Genomic DNA, 16,531 nt, shown 5'->3' with positions numbered 1-16,531 from the left:
GTGACAGAACCGAGTTACGTTGCATTTTCCGTGACTTGGTTCTCGAATTCTTCGATGTGTAGACGGAATACCAACCTTTCACGAGACAGTGAGGGGGATCGTCGCATTCCTAGCGGCAAGCCATACGGTCTCTCTCTTTCGGTATAAAAGAGAGCGACGTGCTACTTCGTACTAAAGACATGACCTTCAGATACACTGCCGACAGGGCACCTGCTAAACTTTTAACTACCCACTTAATTCATTCGCTCCTCAATCCCCTTCGGGGACATCGGGGAACGTCCTAGTCTACGCTCGAAGGCGCTTCTCTCATAGTAGAATCTAGGCAATGCAGAGCGTTTCCCTACCTAAATTATCAATGACGATGCTGGCTTAGTTTAGACTAATTGACGGACGGATTAAATGAGTTCGTGGGCGAATTACCATAGCCATTTCCTGAGAAGGCAAAGCCATGCGGGGAATTGAAAATGAAACCCTGACTCGAAGGTTTCATGCCAAGAGCCATCAGCGAATGTTTCGTAGGATTTTTGAACCAAAGTTCCGTTCCTTTATAATAACATGGCCTTCTCGTGCTAGTAGTGGTGGACTCACACGGCGATCTTTAACCCCGACTGGATGGGGTCTTCTGCGGGGGTGAAGGTCTGGGGATGGATCACCTTATCACTACCCCCAATGAGGGCTACCACATTCCCCCCTCTTCGCGGCCTTTTTACCAGGAATGACTCGAGCTACGACCTTAGCGAGGTTGAATATGTCGAGATGGTACCATTGGATGAGGTCTGTGCCTGCGACCCCGGACTGCACGTCCAGGGTGTCTTCACCACTATCCTATATCTTGGGTTGAACTATTCTACACCCTGAAGAGTACCGCTTCTTAATCTGCAACAATGGGGTTGTTACATTTCCTGCAGACCCGATCTGGGTTTAAAGTCGACAATAGAAAGACAACCTCGGCGGCAACCCTCACCTTACGCCAAAGTCTGTGGCCCTTGTGTCTCGTCACTATTCTTTTCTTTTTATGGGTGGGTTTGCAGTGCTGTTGTCGTGCAAATACCGTTTCTGCTTGCTAAGGTCTGTTAGGGGTTCGCCTATGGGCTGCTGGATACACTCAATAAGCACTTCCAGATCACCCTAGGCATCACTCGGACGCGTTCTGCTGGTCTTCAGGCTGCGTATTTTGGGTATGTCGCATAAAAGTTCGAATAGGATATCGTGTTCATGAGACTAGGGCCTATCCGCTGGCATCCTTAGGATATGCGAATTATATGTTGCGTCATTTTGGATACAAGTCCGTGTTCATTATGGGATTGGTTCTCTACGGCATCGGCGCCCTCTGCATGTTGCCAGCGGGCCTAAATCGCTCATTTGGAGGGTTCTGCGCTGCAACTCTCGTCATTGGCTCGGGCTTAGGATCTCTCGAGACAGCAGCCAACCCATATCTTGCCGGTACGTACGTCGAGGTTCTCATCTTGGAGGGGTGCACACTTAAGCAAGGCCACACTCACTAAACCTATTGTGCAGTCTGTGGTCCACCAAAGTATGCAGAGATTCGAATCAACCTCGCACAAGCTTTCAATGGAATCGGAACTTGCGTCGCCCCGGCTTTAGCATCGTACGTGTTCTTCGCCGATACTAGCGACGATGTAGATGCCCTCAAAAGTGTCCAATGGGTGTACCTTGCCATCGGCATCTTTGTGTTTATCCTTGCCGGGGTTTTTTTCGTTTCAAACATCCCTGAAGTTACAGATGAGGACATGGCGTCCCAGGTTGCCTCCACCCATGCTGGCGAGCAGGAACAGCCTTTCCGGAAACAATACAAACTGTTCCATGCCACTCTAGCGCAGTTCACCTATACCGGTGCCCAAGGTAAGTAGATCGTTTGCTCTCTTTCTCGCAGAACTTACTGTATCTCACTCAAACGACATGAACTAATATAACATAACTAAAACACATAGTGGCTATCGCCGGGTACTTCATCAACTATGTGACCGAAACGTGGCCCGGTACCGGGGATTCCACCGCATCTAAGTACCTGGCCGGCGCCCAAGGAGCCTTTGCCGTCGGCCGGTTCATAGGTGCTTTCTTCATGAGATATGTCAAGGCTCGTTGGGTATTCCTAGTCTATCTCTCCTGCACCGTGGCATTCATAGCAGCGTCAACCACTCAAGGATACAAGACCGGCCTAGGTACGTAGCTCCCCAGTGCCATTGCCATAGACCATCTTTGTCATGCTGCATGGACTAACAAATCTCAAATTGAAGCAATGCTCTTCCTCACTCTGTTCTTTGAATCTGTCTGTTTCCCTACAATCGTCGCCCTGGGTATTCGCGGCCTTGGTCGCCACTATAAGCGTGGCTCTGGGTTCATCGTCGCCGGTGTTAGCGGTGGTGCCGTCGTGGCCCCGATCCTGGGGCATGTAGCTGATATGCGGAATAACACTGGATTTGCCATGATTGTGCCGACTATGTTCATGATCGTCGCATGGACGTATGCCGTGGCGGTAAATTTTGTTCCTGCGTACCGGGATACGGTTGATAAGACCGGGGAAAGCGATGTCGGACTTCAAGCAGGGGGTGGTGTTCCCAAGGAGGATGTCGAGATTGGGGCCATGGGTCGGTCAAAGGAGGTTGTGGTAAGGTGATTTCGAATGTTACTTTACTCCTTCCTCACTTAAAATGGTCTTATAATAAGTATATATCAGAACCCTTGAAAGTAGAACCAGATTGTAAACAGAGCTAAGCAAACTATATTAAAAGCGTATGCTTAAGAGGTGTAGAGCCCATTGTCGAGCATTTCGATACACCGCGACTTAATCAATCTCCCCTCCCTTCCACATGTATTCCACAGAACCTTGAGCTCATGGAAATGGTAGGCCTTCAACATATGAAGCAAGATAAATGCTTAACGTCTACTCTATTTATATGCAAATAAGACGGACACACAGTAAAGCGAGGAGTCAACGATGAATGACAGGTCTATTCGAACAATAACGCATTGATCACTGAATGAATGCCATTCCCCGTGCCAACCGAGATCCAGCCTTGGGGCACGTTACTCCGAAGCAACGACATGGTAAAGGAAAAGAAATGAGAAGAAAGAATAATTGCGTAGGTTATAGGGGATATCTCAAAGCACGCCAGTCCTACGAGGACTGGCAAATTAAACTCAGCAGACATTAATCACGGCTGACGAAGGATGATAATGCAAAACAAGATACACAGAAAGGAGATCACGATGTGAAGGGATGGACGTCTTAATATGGCAATGTAAACTTGAATTATAAGAAGGAAACCCAGAATGGGAAGGAAGTGAAAGGGACGGACAGATGAAATATAGGGAAAGAGAAAGAGAGTCGTGGGAAGCCACAGAGACGAAAGCATTCAAATCCATCACCTTTTACCCAGACCAGAGATGCCCAAGAACATTGTCCAAAGAAACTAGCGCCGCATAGCCGCAGGGGTATAAGATAAATTGTAAAACAAGAAAGAAACCGAAAATGCCAACCGATAGAATGAAAGGAGTGGTAGTCGATGCCTCCAACCCTTAATATTATGTCATAGCTCTCTTCCCGGAACGCACTGATCTCGGAGAATTGCCAGCTGCTGCCTTCAACTTTGACGCCTTGAGTGAAGACGAGCGTGGCGGACGCAATGGACTGGTGTCAAGGTCAGGAGCTGGGGCAAGAACTGGCTTAGAGCTTCGCCCAGACAAGTCACTAGCATACTCCGACCCTGTGTGTTCATCGGTCTTCATTTCAGTGGGCGACCCAGGCTCCTCTTCCGTTCCTGTAAATGCGTCGACTTCTTCGATATCTTCATCTTCTTCTATGTCTTCTTCTATGATTTGGCTCTTTCGCGCCACAGGTCGAGCTGCGCTTGAGGTCTCCGCGACGGCAACACCACTACGGGGAAACTCCGGGGCAGCCATGCCGCCAGATACCATGAGATTTGTGGTGTGGACCATAGGCCCCTTAAACGCAGATCGTTTGCGGCGTGCAAACACAAGACTTGACGATGGTGAATACAGTAAGGGCGCAGGTGCCGATTCGTTGAATATTGAAGTCATTCTACCATTGGGATCATCCACCTCGTGGTACCCATTATTCACGCCTCGAACCAAGCGGATATTGCTGGGGAAACGGGACGAGGCGCTGGGCGTAGTGGGGAGAACTTTGACGGAGGAATGGGGTGATCTGGAGGCCCGAGCTGTCGGGGTTGATGTTGAGCCGATACTGTTTGACGAAACAGATGACGCTTTTGAATGGGTGTGAGTATGGTGGATGCTACGAATTGAGGAAATCGAAGATGAGGTTGACTTGCGGCCTCGCAGACCAGCAGAAGATCGCCTGTAGGAACCCCTAGGCGTGATTGGAGAGGGAGACAAGGAGTTCCGGTGGCTTGCATTGGTGCTTAAAGGTCGAGTCTGGCGAGGATAAGAGTGACGATGATTGGGATAGGAAGCACTACTGCGGGCCAGGCTGCTAGCATTGGAAGCGCGTTTTATTTGCGTCGGTGTCGACAACTCACCCGTTGCAGGGACAGGCGAAGAAGACTGCGCAGATTTCTTCCCAGTATCCTGCCCTTTGGATGGGCTTAGCTTGTCTGAAAGAAACTTGCGATGGGTCCCTTGTGCACCAGCAGCTTTGCTGTGGGGGGACTTGGCTCTCTTCGTAGACTCGACGAACCAATGTTTGAGGGACGCCAGTTGACTGAGGATTGGATATTGACGGCGCCCAGTGCGACGCCTGAAGATTCCATTATGTTGGGCTAGCTCGGGCTGAGACGCGCTTACATGCAATGTACTTGGCCTGCTTGAGCGTCTTCTATCTTTGGGAGGCGGTAATGGGCGGTGTCGGGTAGAACTAGCAGACCGAACAGAGTCTTTGTCAACGGGTGGAGGTGGGTTGCTGGAAGTTGGAGATTGGATGGGAACTGGCTCTGGTAGACTAGGCAGCTCAGGCACAGCAAACTGTGAAGGTAAGCTCCGTCGATCCCTGCGACCGCGCTCCTGGAGAGGCGCATTCAGAGAGGCATGTCCCTCCTCATCAACCTCGACAAGGGCGGCTGAAATTTTCTCTAGCCGGCTGCTGGCCGCACTCAAGCGACGAATATTCTTCGCCTCGGCGTCTCGTTCCCTTCGCTTACGTTCTCGTTTTTGCTCCTTCCGTTGTTCTTTCTCGATCAGTAATGCCCACCAACCGGCGAGTGGGTCACATCGCTGAGCAAGGACGCTGTCGACCACCTCATCAATGTTGACGCCAGCACTTTTCATCCGCTGCAAGGTTGTCTTCTCTAGAGGTGTAGTGAAAGGGGCAGGTCGTGGAATTTTCAATATTGCCAATTGTTCCGGAGCGTGTTCGGCAAGGAACGGGTGTGCCAAAATTTCGTCTAGGCTCGGCCGAATCAGAGGGCGCTTTGATAAGAGCAAGTTTATGAGAGTTTTTGCATCATCCGGAAATCTATCATTGTAAGCAGGATCCTCCGTAAGGATCCGAGTCTTGGTAACTTGGTCGTCGTCCTCGTCGAAAGGGAGCTCCCCAGCGAGGAGAGCATATAAAATGATGCCCAAGCTCCACACGTCGACCTTTTCACCTGCATACTTCTCACCCTTCAACATCTCTGGGGCACTATAACATATCGTACCACAGAATGTTTGCAGGTAGCTTGCTTTCCCCTCATACTCCCGGGTGAACCCGAAATCGCATAGTTTGACATTCTCATGTTTGTCTAGTAATATATTCTCCAGTTTTAGGTCCCGATGGACACAAGACTTGCTGTGAACATAGGCCACGGCACCAACAAGCTGGGTGAAAATCCTCTTGACTTTATCGACAGGTAGTGGGCCATGACGAAGAAGGTAGTTATAAAGTTCATCACCTAGCGGCGCCTGTCAGCAGTGGGGTGGTGGATACACTGATATACGCCCCATACCTGGACAATATTCCAGCACCAGCCATACCAGCTTTTCTGTTACGAGAACTTCGTAGAGGCGGGCAATGTGAGGATGTAAAAACTGGCGATGATGATGAATTTCACGCGGCAGATTCGTATCCTCCCTACTTGAGGACTTGAGCACAACCTATTCCCAATTAAATCAGTCAATAACCTCATTGAAGTGCAAGGTATGTTGTGCAGTTATACCTTGGAACCATTAGTGAGCTTATGGGACGCAAGGTAAACCTTGCCGAAAGAACCTTTCCCAATTAGCCTTCCGAGGGTATAGTTCCCTACACTCCGAAGATCCTTTGAGGAGAATTCCCTGACAAAGAAGAGGTCGTGAGTAAGCATATGTCTGACTGTAGTAGAGGGGAATGAGAAAAAGGAGGCGCTTACTCGAGTAGATCATGGTAGGATTGGGCGAGCTGTAGTGTAGTTAGTAGTTAGCTAGGCTTCGTGTAAGATATAAGATTGATGGGACCAGTAGTAAACAATGTTTGGACACAAGCATGATGAAGGAAATACGGATCTGCAGCAAAAGAACAGGAGACGATCCGCATGGGCGATAACTACAATGATGCTACCGATCTGGTAGGTTAAAAACAACGAACCTTCTCCTTTTGTTTTTGGGCTTGAACCTCCGCTCTCGTCCTGGGAGGCGGCATGTGTTAAGATAATCCCCGCCTGTTCTATAATACACCGCGGAGACGAAAAATGCGCTTCTTGAACCTTGTATGGTGTTTTCAGGCGATTGTAGTTCGTGTGTGGCTGCCATTCAAAGGACCCAGCGCATTAAGAACGGTTGTCTGAGTAGAGAGGGATCGAGACGTAGGCTGCAGCGTGATGCGGAGGCTAAGAATCAAGGAGCAAGCCACCCGATACAGCTCGAGGGCAGACGGAGTAGTATCAAGCGAGAGTTGTAATATATCCAGGGCGAAATATCGACAGGTAATGGAGCTTATCCCCGAGTTCTTGGTCAAAGAGAGTGTAGGACGGCGTAGCTGGTGGAAGCCGCGGAGGAGTGGACCGCAATATCAGAACGGAAGGAGAAGGGGTCGAGCCGCAGCCGGGGAGACGATCAGCTAGGACAAAATCATACAATGTTAGTCTGTTATGGAATTGTATCCAGCAAAATAAATATCGCCTAGAAGTGCTCTGGAGTACTACTGAGAAAAGCGGAGGGGGGGGAAAGTAGGGGGAAAAAAAGGGAAAAAAGCAAGCATACCATCAAAGTAACGGACTTGCGAAGGATAAGAAACGAAAGGATCGGAGCGAGAGAGGGGTCCCTGAGAAAGAGGGAGGGAGAAAAAAGAGAGCAAGTAATGGTGAAATGCAGCCAAGCAAACTTCCAATGGGCTTAATTGTCAATCAAACAAGCAAATATGTGTGTGTGTATATAAGAGTGGTGTGGTACGCGACAGGAGAGGACAATTAGTATGGGATGAAGTAAGGAAAGGCTCTGACGACAGCCAACAGGACATTGCATAAGCAGTCGAGCCGTTAATTAGCTCGTTCAAAGCCGATGGAAAACTATTCCTTCGTTTCTTGGACTTTATTACTCCGTATGATTTTCTCCATTAGTTGAGGTGAAAAACGTGGGCCGTTTCTTGTCATTGGAAAGTATAAACCTGCTTTTAGTTCGTCATAGCGTAGGGATCAATGCCCGTAGTGCTATTTCATTCGATTTTCTTTGCTTTTCTTTTTGACTTTGATTCTTTATTATGCTTCTTTTCCGACCGAACTTTGATTTCTCATGCGAGGGATCATGTCACATGTCCTTCCAGGCCGCACTCCAATCCAAACAAACAACAATCAATACGAGGAGATCTCAATGCAGGACTTTTACTCTTTTTCTTCTTCTTCTTTTTTTTTTTTTTTTTTTATAAGCTATTTATTCCAAGAATCATATTCCTTCACTCTTCAGGCGGGCTGGCTATCTCATCTAGTGTTAACCCCTGAATCACATAAATAAATATAGAAAAGAAATTAATTATGACATACCGCACTAGTCCTCTCTAGCGCCATTCACCAGCCCGTGTTGAGCTTAGCGAGGAGCGTTTCATTTAAACTACAGTCCACCAGATTACTTTCCCCCCTTGGAATGAACCAGATGTACCTGGAATTGATCGTATGACGATTGCATAACATTGTTTTATAGTCATGCATCTGGCGAATCTACTGAATATCATAATTGTCAATCGTAGGACGGTTGGGGTATATGGCATGGAAGTTGTTTGTTTACGCTGTCGAACTGCGACTTGATTGCTAACCGTCATCACCTTTTCGTCTCCTGCCACCAGGGTAGGGAATGTAGATGTCGAACTGCGCGTTGACTTGCACAAAGTGCTGGGTCGACACTTTCAAGGCCCGGTTCCCCTTGAAATGCGAGCGATACCAATCCGAAATAAGAGTGCAGCAGATCTGTGCGTACTAATTAGCTAAACTACAAAAAGAGTAAAAAGAGGAAAAGAGAAAAGTCCAAGAGCAAACGCTAGACTCACCTGGTGGCTCTCCCACGCCCTTTCCGAATCCACCAACGATATGCTGCGTTTTCTCTAAGAGGTATCGCCGATTCCGTGTCGCATCCACCAAAGTTAGCCTATTCATCATCTGTTCCTTCACTATCAGCTTGATACTCATTTTACGTTTGTCGAGGCGAAGTCTCACATTCAGAGATGCAGTATTCCAAAAAGAATAGCAAGTATCGGCGTATTTGTTACACCGTCCGTTGAATCCTGCCCATCGCAATGAATCCTCTGTTTCCGGCGGTACAACGGGGAGCTGATCGACTTTCGTGTCTAAACTGGGCTCCTCAACTGTCGCTGATAGAGGTCCAATTTCATCTACGCCGTGGCCATCTTCCTCGTCAGATTCTTCCTCATCGTCGCCGAGCTCACATGTTTGTCGTGTAACAAGCCATCTGACCAAAGACTCGAAGGGCCCAGTTTTGGGCGAAAGCAGCGCGATCGGCTTATGGTTCTTCGAAAGACGATCCAAGAATGTTAGAGCACCAATAGCGCAATAGGTGTGACCAGCTGCGACTCGAAAGTTAGAAGGACGGCATATACAAAGGATAGTCGTTGCGTAGTGGGATATGGCAAACTGGACATACAGTGGGATTCACAGAAGGGCCCCTCCCCTATGCCGCCGTCGTATGCCTAGAGTGTTCCTTAGCCGACTCATAATCTACAGAGGTGGCAGAAAGTGCAAGAGGGGCAATTCTTACCTGACAAGCCTCTATAAATGCAACCAGCTTATCCACGTCTATATCCATAATACCCTCAAGGCCATCCCCACATTTCCCTCTCAGTATATATCGCGTACCGGCACCGAAACAGCAAAATCGTAAGTCGCCGCCGCCTTCAATCTTCCCTTCTGTGCCGAGGACTTCGCCAAAGCTCCCGTTTTCGCGCTGCATTTTGGAGAGCCATTGTAGACACTCAGTCCGCTTTACCCGTGACAAATCATCACCCAAGATCAACAGTATCACCAATGCGAAGAATGTCGAGGGAATGTTGGCCGGGTCCCAAGCTTCATTTTCCGGTGTTCGCCGTTCTGACCCAAAGTCGGTCCCTGTGAATCCCCGAAAGCCCCCGGAGGGCACTTGGCAATGATAAATCCACTCGACATACCCTTGCCGCTCTTCGGAAGTGGTTTTGTTATATAATTCGCCTAGGAGATCTAGGCCTGCAACGGTGAAGTAAGCGAGGAGGACGCGGTTCGAGTCATTGGAGGTATATAAGCTCGGTAAAAACGTCTTGAGGCATCGTAGGAAATACTTGATATGACGTTCCTTCTGAAAAACGGCCTCGGTCATGGTAACGGTGGTGAAGGTATGGGTTATGAACCAGGGCACTGACCATGAAGTTTGCGCAGATAATATGAAAGTTGTCCGTGATATGCGTCAGAGATACTTTGTCAAGTTATCCTGCCATCAGTCATCTTCTTAATCTCGATTTCTCATTTGGTGGGCGGACACTATCGGAGTTAACAGCTGCCGCCCAATTAACCCCACACGATTTGCTTGGTTCGAAAGGGAGAGAAAATTAGGTTAATAATAAATAACTCCGGTTTAATCATAGCAGCTTTATGGGTCTCGACTTGACCTCACCTTGAATATCACTGAACATGCGGAGGTAACATTCAGACACCAACATCACTATTTCCAATTACAGCAATCTGTTTTGTTCTACGCATCCTTCAACCTGTCCCACAGACAACAAGATGGGTCTATTATCATCTAAAACGCTGATTCAGGCACATGCCTTGTTTCTGTTCATCCTCGCCGTCTACCTCACCAGGTCACCTGAAGTCATCACGGACTCCGATGTGGTTTTCATGCTAGGGGAGACCTTACAAATAGTAAGAATAAGCTATATGCCCAATCTCTAAGAATTATTCTCCTTGTCGGAGGTTGACAAGCCATTTCCTTCAGGATGCCGCGCCATCCCTTTCGCGTCCTCAATCACCCTTCGCGCTATGTGGTATCCTCCTTGTAGCGGATGCCCTCGTCGACCTTATCCTCGTCACAAAGGTCCCCCGAATCAATGAAATCATTGCAATGGCAGAAATCGCTCGGTCCGCAGCCCCCACGTCCATCGCAGGAGCTATGCGAACGAATCCATTCTTAGCACGTCTCGCCTCGCTTTACACGGATATTTGGACGCTCCTCTCTGCTTCACGCTTTTGCCTTTTTTTTGCTGTATCTTTCTTTATATACCAGAGTAAGCCATCGGATTGGGGCGTGGATGTTCGCCATACAGTTGATGGGTATGGCCAAGAGTCCGCCTCTGGCCTGAATCAGTTGAAAAACAGAGTGGTATTCACGTATGGCTTTATGGAAATGATGTTTTGGCTTTGGGTGAGTTCCATGAGCCCTTCTGCATTATACTTTGTTCTTCAGCTCTAACTAAATGTTGTAGATTTTCCTTACTCTCCGCGAAGAACGACATGAGATCGCGGTTCGATTCGCAGAAGAAGAGCAACAATTGTCGTAGTCTCCTTCAATTGTGCGAAAGTGTTAGAGTACCCAAATTGAACTTGTTACTACAAAGAGAACGAGAGCAATCGCAACAAACATGCACATTCCATTCGACTTCATCAGTGCGCTCACATGGGTGGACGCTGAAGATCACTAGCATGTGGACTTAGTAGAGCATATTAAATACGAATCAGACAATTGTTCGCCCGGTGTCTTGGATGTAGATAAGACCCTGGCTCTCTGCTTGACTTCCCGACTTGTCTTTATGCAGTCAGATTCCTCTGCCATTCAGTGTACCCGGAAAGAGGCGGCCCGCGTCTCACTTCCCTACGCAAGGAATGCGAGGATCGCCGCACCGATAGCAGCAAGGAGGCTAGTGTCCTTGCCTTGTACAAGGGCAGCTCCGCCAGTACTGGTTGTAGGCGACGAGGCTGAGGTGGATGAGGTCTTAGTGTTGCTGTCAGATTTGGAAGCGGTTGGTGATGCAGAACTGTCGGAAGAACCCGAAGTAGTTGTAGCCGGTTCATCCGTAGCCGTGCTCTTCGCAGTAGTCGACTTGCTGGAGACAGAAGAATCGGAGGATGTCTCGGTAGCGCTCGAACCTCCCTCGGCGCAGCTGGCACTCTTGGGGAGGTCATTTACACCGGCGCCACTGCAGAGCTGGCTTGCGAATTTGAGAACGGCTGCGCGAGACCATGTTAGCAAGAGAAAATCCCCTTGTACGTCTGATTCTGTATTGGCAGTGTCAGGAAAAGACAGCAGATCAAGACTTACCATCTTGTTGGTCCTTTGAGCACTTATTGGCGACGCAACAAGATATACTATTGATAAAGCTTTTGTCACCGCAGATACAAGCAACATCGATAGTCTGGCACTGCTTGGGAATGGAGCCAGTGGCACAATCTTTCTGTTGTGGATTCTATCAGCAGACAATCTTGGGTCGGTCTCAGTAAAAGGGGCTTAACAAGGAGCAGTGGTAAAAACGTTTCAATCATGGGGATAAATACCGCGCAGTCTGGGAGGCCGTCCATTCCTTGAGCAAGAGCAGTGCTCAGACATGTCATGAGTATGACAGAGATATAGTACAGCTTCATGTTGGCTACCTATACTTTTGGGGAGAGAAGAAGCGCAGGGCGAGACGAAATGGTCTGTTTGAAAATGGGTTGTTCTGGGCTGCACGGGGAAATAGAAATTATAAGTAAAGGATAGGAGGGGAGTGAAAAGGATAAAGGACATCAGAAATCAAGGGCAGGGACAAGAAGAACAAAGGGCAAAGCTGATTCCCCGCTCAGTGTGGGCAGCTGCATAAAGTAAAGGTATAAGCTTAGGCTAAACCTACCATATGTAAAGTGATTTGGAACTTGTGGTCTTCACAGTTTCAGTTGAAGATCCTTGCCTTACTCCAATACTTGATTTCTACTACTAGTCTCATTGACGGGGTTGATTGGTCTCTATGACATAGCCTAACATGTTGACAGCCAAGAGTCATAAAAAGCCTAACTATACTCCGTACACATTACATAAAATACGGCTGGTCAATGGAAAGGAGAAGTCAAGGGGGTGAAAGTATGCACAGTCACAGGTATTCCTATTGGTTGCTACCATGAAGACAGGCATATAGTACATACTTACAAGTGGTATGAGGAGTTTCCATTGATTCTATCCAGCCATCTGGGGTATTAATCGCTGGACCAGAACGAGGAATGTGTCACAGTACGGGTTATACATATGTGCGCTCACCAATAGTATCTGACTTCGAGGTTGGATAAGCTCCCAGTAGTACGGCCCTAGTGTAATAAAGAGATCCACAATACCCTCTTTTTTGGACTTTATCCCCAGATCTCCTTCGGCTCTTACTCGCCATCATTCGTGGAAGACTGCCTTGGTCTCCACTAGAGTTCGCTTTGACGATCTTGGCAGGGTCGGGAGTCAATCAGATGCTGTCAAATGCCTCGGTCATACCACCCCCTCACGTCTCATTCGGTGTGGGCTTGTTTCCAGGTATCTGTATTGAGATGTTTACTAGGTTATACATAATAACACGGCCTGAAAGTGGAACATTGGGTGTAAATCTTCCAGTAGTCTCAAACAACGCCAGCCACCCAGTCCTACAATAGCTAATTCTGTAGCTTTTTCTTTCAGTAGAAGTTGACAAACACCATAATTTCTGTAGGTACAAAATTGCGAAAGCTGAGTGTAAATTATCAGTCTGAAAATCACTGATAAGTCAATTGGAGTAATAGATAGACCTTAGGACTAGGGTACAATACATAACAAAGACCTCGTGAGGTAAGTTGAGTTCTGTAGGTAGGTTGGTCCACAGGGAGGGAACATCACAGGGTGCTTCTCCGCACACTGATCATCTTGACTATGACCGACAAATGGCAATGATGTACTCTCTAGGCTCCTCACCAGGTTTCATCTACAATTGACTGGCCCTTGCAGGTTGATTTATGTTAACCTTGTACGCTGTATTTATCTTTTCTTTTCTTTTTTTCTTTTCCCTTTCCTTTTTTATTTTATTTTCTTTTTTTAAAAATTCCATTTATTTATGTTTATTTCTTAATCCCCCCCCACTTCCCAACGTATCCGAACAATAATCTTCCACTCAAAAGAGATTTATGCTTAACTCGTAGTAGGTAAGCTTTCGAACAAATTCCCTGTGTTGGCAGATTTTGGCGCCCCTCTTCCAATGTTTCATGAACCAGCGGGCAAAGCACAAGGTGCGTTCACCAACTGGACTTGATGTAAAGCTCGGTTCATTTATTATTTGGCTTATCATCCTGCTTAGTCGTTTTTAATTCCCCGGATTAAATAAATTTGCCTTGACATTGATTGTCCCAAACACTCTTTGGGCCCGTTTGCTCTCACGATCAGGATGGGACTAGGTGTTTTAGAAGACACTGCACTTGCTCAGGTTCCTGGTAAGTATCAGTCAGCCTTCAGTACTTGCTGCAGATACTTAGTGGCTTCGGCTTTACCTAGGCACTTCAGATATCCTTAAAAGAGAATGCTTTAATGAGCAGACCGATGTTGATTCTAACCTAAAATACGACCGTTCGGGTACGGTTCCTATCCTCCTAGTTCCTCAACCGAGTGATGATCCCAATGATCCCCTGGTATGGCGAGATACCGAGCAACAGATTGCTCTTGAAATATACTGTGACTGACAAACGATGCCGCACAGAATTGGCCCTTGTGGAAGCGTGATATTACACTGCTAGCCCTTTCCTTCGTCGCAGTTCTTTGTGCAACAACAAATTCTCTTATGGCTGCCAATACCGTGACGATATCTCTTCACTTTAAGAAGAGCTTCACTTCGGTCGCCCTTCTTACTGGTTATCACCTTTGTGGTGTGGGTGTTGCTGGGATATTGATCGTGCCGACGGCGCGAGTATGGGGAAAACGTCATCTTTTTCTTCTTGGGAATGTTCTAATGGTGATAAGCTGTGGCTGGGCAGGTGGAAGCGCCAACAATTATACAAGTTTGGTATGGGCTCGCATTTTCCAAGGGGTTGCTCTAGCACCTTTCGAAGCTTTGGTCAATGCTTGTGTCGGTGATCTATACTATGTCCACGTACGTCTGAATAAACCTCCGATGATTCAATGTTTGTCCCTAACAAGCATCGTAGGAGCGTGGGAAAAGGATGGCACTATCGAATGTTGCTCTCTTTGGAGCGGCTTTTCTTACACCGGTTCTGGCCGGCAAAATTACTCATTCACTTGGCTGGGAGTGGACATTTTACCTTCTGGCCATCTTCTCAGCGGCGTCACTGCCTTTAACTTTCTTCTTGGTCCCCGAGACAGCTTTTAGGCGCCCGGAATATCTAAACAATGACTTGAAACAGATCGTTAATCAAAGAACCGAAAACAGAATGTGCTCACCACAACAGTCCAATGAATATCAACATGAAGCTAGCCACATATCCGGGGAGAAAAAGCACCTTTCGTCACTCACCAACACTGAGTCCCAGGCTGGAACACAAGAGCGAGACACGCGTCTAAACACGATTGTCCCTACGAAAGCCTCATATATCCAAACGTTGAAGCCGTTCAATGGGCGCAAGACGGACGAGAACTTCTTGAAGCTTCTTCTCAGACCATTTCCGCTTTTCTTTCACCCTGCAATTCTTTGGGTAAGCACTCGCTGAGGTAATATCCTGAGATCAGACCCTGACAGCCATAGGCTTGCTTAATCCAAGGTGTAATCATCGGTTGGACTGTCTTCATTGGTGTGGTACTAGCAGCCATCTTTTTAGGGCCTCCGTTGTGGTTCAATGAAGTCCAAACAGGATATCTGTACACGGGCGCTTTTATCGGCTCTATTCTGGGCTTAATCCTCTCGGGCCTACTCTCCGACTCCATGAATAAGATCATGATCAAGCTTAACAAAGGAAGATATGAACCTGAGTTCCGCATTTTCCTCGTTGTCTTTCAGTTAGTCTTCAGCGGTGCTGGGCTTTACGGCTTCGGAATAGTGGCCCAAGATGTGGGGAAATATGGCTGGCTTGTGGTTGATATGTTCTTCGCATTGGTAATTATAGGGATGGTCATGGGTGCGGTTGCCAGTGCGCTGTATATCGTTGATGCCCACCGTGAGTGGTTTCTATCTCCCACTGCGGTTATTTATGAGCGCTCTCGCTGACAGTTACAGGTCAAATTGCGATAGAATCGTTCACATGCATGCTAATATTCAAGAACATATTTAGCTTTATACTAACATTTTTCGCTTATGAATGGTTGCTCTCGAACGGTATTAAGCCGGCCTTCTTGGCCATATCTAGTATACAAATGGGAATTTGTGTGTTGAGCATCCCCATGTGTAAGTTTCATGGATCATGTAGATGTAAGGATGGTGAGCTAACGCCTACTTACTAGACATCTTTGGCAAGCGAAACCGCTCTTTCTTCGCACGTCACGATCTTCTAAAGATTCTGCATCTATGGTGATACTCTGTGTTGAATGCCGCTACTGGTTGTATAGAGTTAGTGATTTAGAAGCGCGCTATTCAATTTAGGTGGTAACTTTTCTTGTCTCTCCGTTCCTTTGGGGAATAGGAACCAGTTCCCTTTTTGTTTTGTTGTTTTTTTTTTTTTTTTTTTTTTTTTTTTTTTTTTTTTTTTTTTTTTTTTTTTTTTTGTTTTTTCTGGTAACATATAATTTACTATTTACTACAAACTACAGAGTACATCAATGTATGTTCGGTATTACATCGGTGGAGGGTCTAGGCCCTAGGGATCTGCCTGACAAAAGATTGGTAAGATGTGCAGCCTCAGCCACCAGTTCGTAAGGAGTCAGGACAACAGACAGAAAAGCCTAACTGAAACTTGTTGACCGGGTCATGTGATGGGTAATTTGGGTCTCACCAGCAGAAAACCCCAGGATGGAAGGTGGACGAAAACGGAAAAGAGCCGAAAGAATGTGTTCTCTTAAAATGTTGGGATGGAAGAATCACCAGTCGGTGGGATGTAACCTTCTTCCTTCTTTCATCTCACACTGCTACTAAATCGACGTCATGACTAGAGCAACGTGAAAAGCATCTCCTCAGCCTTACGTCGCCAAGCCACTCTCAAGCTAACGGGTGATCGTAGCATCCGTGGATCGATCTCTGCAACCA

At 47.3% G+C, this 16,531-nt stretch overlaps 6 protein-coding genes across 6 annotated transcripts; 3 read left to right on the top strand and 3 right to left on the bottom strand.

The window, feature by feature from the left end:
- Positions 1-884: 884 nt before the first annotated feature.
- On the top strand, positions 885-3,237 carry AO090003000050 (putative l-fucose permease; the record flags this gene model as incomplete). The annotated part of the gene is made up of 7 exons (XM_023234711.1): positions 885-1,019; positions 1,078-1,178; positions 1,226-1,443; positions 1,519-1,863; positions 1,953-2,183; positions 2,259-2,629; positions 3,211-3,237. 7 exons carry the CDS (start codon positions 885-887, stop codon positions 3,235-3,237), a joined length of 1,428 nt encoding a protein of 475 aa, XP_023089808.1.
- A 1,547-nt stretch (positions 3,238-4,784) lies between these two features.
- Positions 4,785-6,598, bottom strand: AO090003000049 (non-specific serine/threonine protein kinase; the record flags this gene model as incomplete). Its single annotated transcript, XM_023234710.1, has 6 exons — positions 4,785-4,965; positions 5,192-5,873; positions 5,919-6,075; positions 6,138-6,255; positions 6,330-6,358; positions 6,545-6,598. 6 exons carry the CDS (start codon positions 6,596-6,598, stop codon positions 4,785-4,787), a joined length of 1,221 nt encoding a protein of 406 aa, XP_023089807.1.
- A 1,610-nt stretch (positions 6,599-8,208) lies between these two features.
- On the bottom strand, positions 8,209-9,750 carry cdc43 (protein geranylgeranyltransferase type I subunit CDC43; the record flags this gene model as incomplete). The annotated part of the gene is made up of 5 exons (XM_023234709.1): positions 8,209-8,354; positions 8,435-8,543; positions 8,601-8,968; positions 9,046-9,091; positions 9,160-9,750. 5 exons carry the CDS (start codon positions 9,748-9,750, stop codon positions 8,209-8,211), a joined length of 1,260 nt encoding a protein of 419 aa, XP_023089806.1.
- Positions 9,751-10,157: 407 nt separating this feature from the next.
- AO090003000046 (uncharacterized protein) lies at positions 10,158-10,930 on the top strand (the record flags this gene model as incomplete). The annotated part of the gene is made up of 3 exons (XM_001819234.3): positions 10,158-10,295; positions 10,369-10,794; positions 10,856-10,930. 3 exons carry the CDS (start codon positions 10,158-10,160, stop codon positions 10,928-10,930), a joined length of 639 nt encoding a protein of 212 aa, XP_001819286.1.
- Positions 10,931-11,241: 311 nt separating this feature from the next.
- Positions 11,242-12,008, bottom strand: AO090003000045 (CFEM domain-containing protein; the record flags this gene model as incomplete). The annotated part of the gene is made up of 3 exons (XM_001819233.3): positions 11,242-11,597; positions 11,689-11,821; positions 11,922-12,008. 3 exons carry the CDS (start codon positions 12,006-12,008, stop codon positions 11,242-11,244), a joined length of 576 nt encoding a protein of 191 aa, XP_001819285.1.
- A 1,784-nt stretch (positions 12,009-13,792) lies between these two features.
- On the top strand, positions 13,793-15,863 carry AO090003000044 (putative MFS transporter; the record flags this gene model as incomplete). The annotated part of the gene is made up of 7 exons (XM_001819232.3): positions 13,793-13,838; positions 13,900-14,033; positions 14,102-14,491; positions 14,547-15,050; positions 15,101-15,509; positions 15,569-15,736; positions 15,793-15,863. 7 exons carry the CDS (start codon positions 13,793-13,795, stop codon positions 15,861-15,863), a joined length of 1,722 nt encoding a protein of 573 aa, XP_001819284.1.
- Positions 15,864-16,531: the final 668 nt, after the last annotated feature.

The sequence above is a fragment of the Aspergillus oryzae genome, chromosome 2 (genome assembly GCF_000184455.2).
Source record: "Aspergillus oryzae RIB40 DNA, chromosome 2".
NCBI classification, from domain to species: Eukaryota; Fungi; Ascomycota; class Eurotiomycetes; order Eurotiales; family Aspergillaceae; genus Aspergillus; species Aspergillus oryzae.
This window is presented reverse-complemented; position numbering and strand designations above follow the sequence as displayed.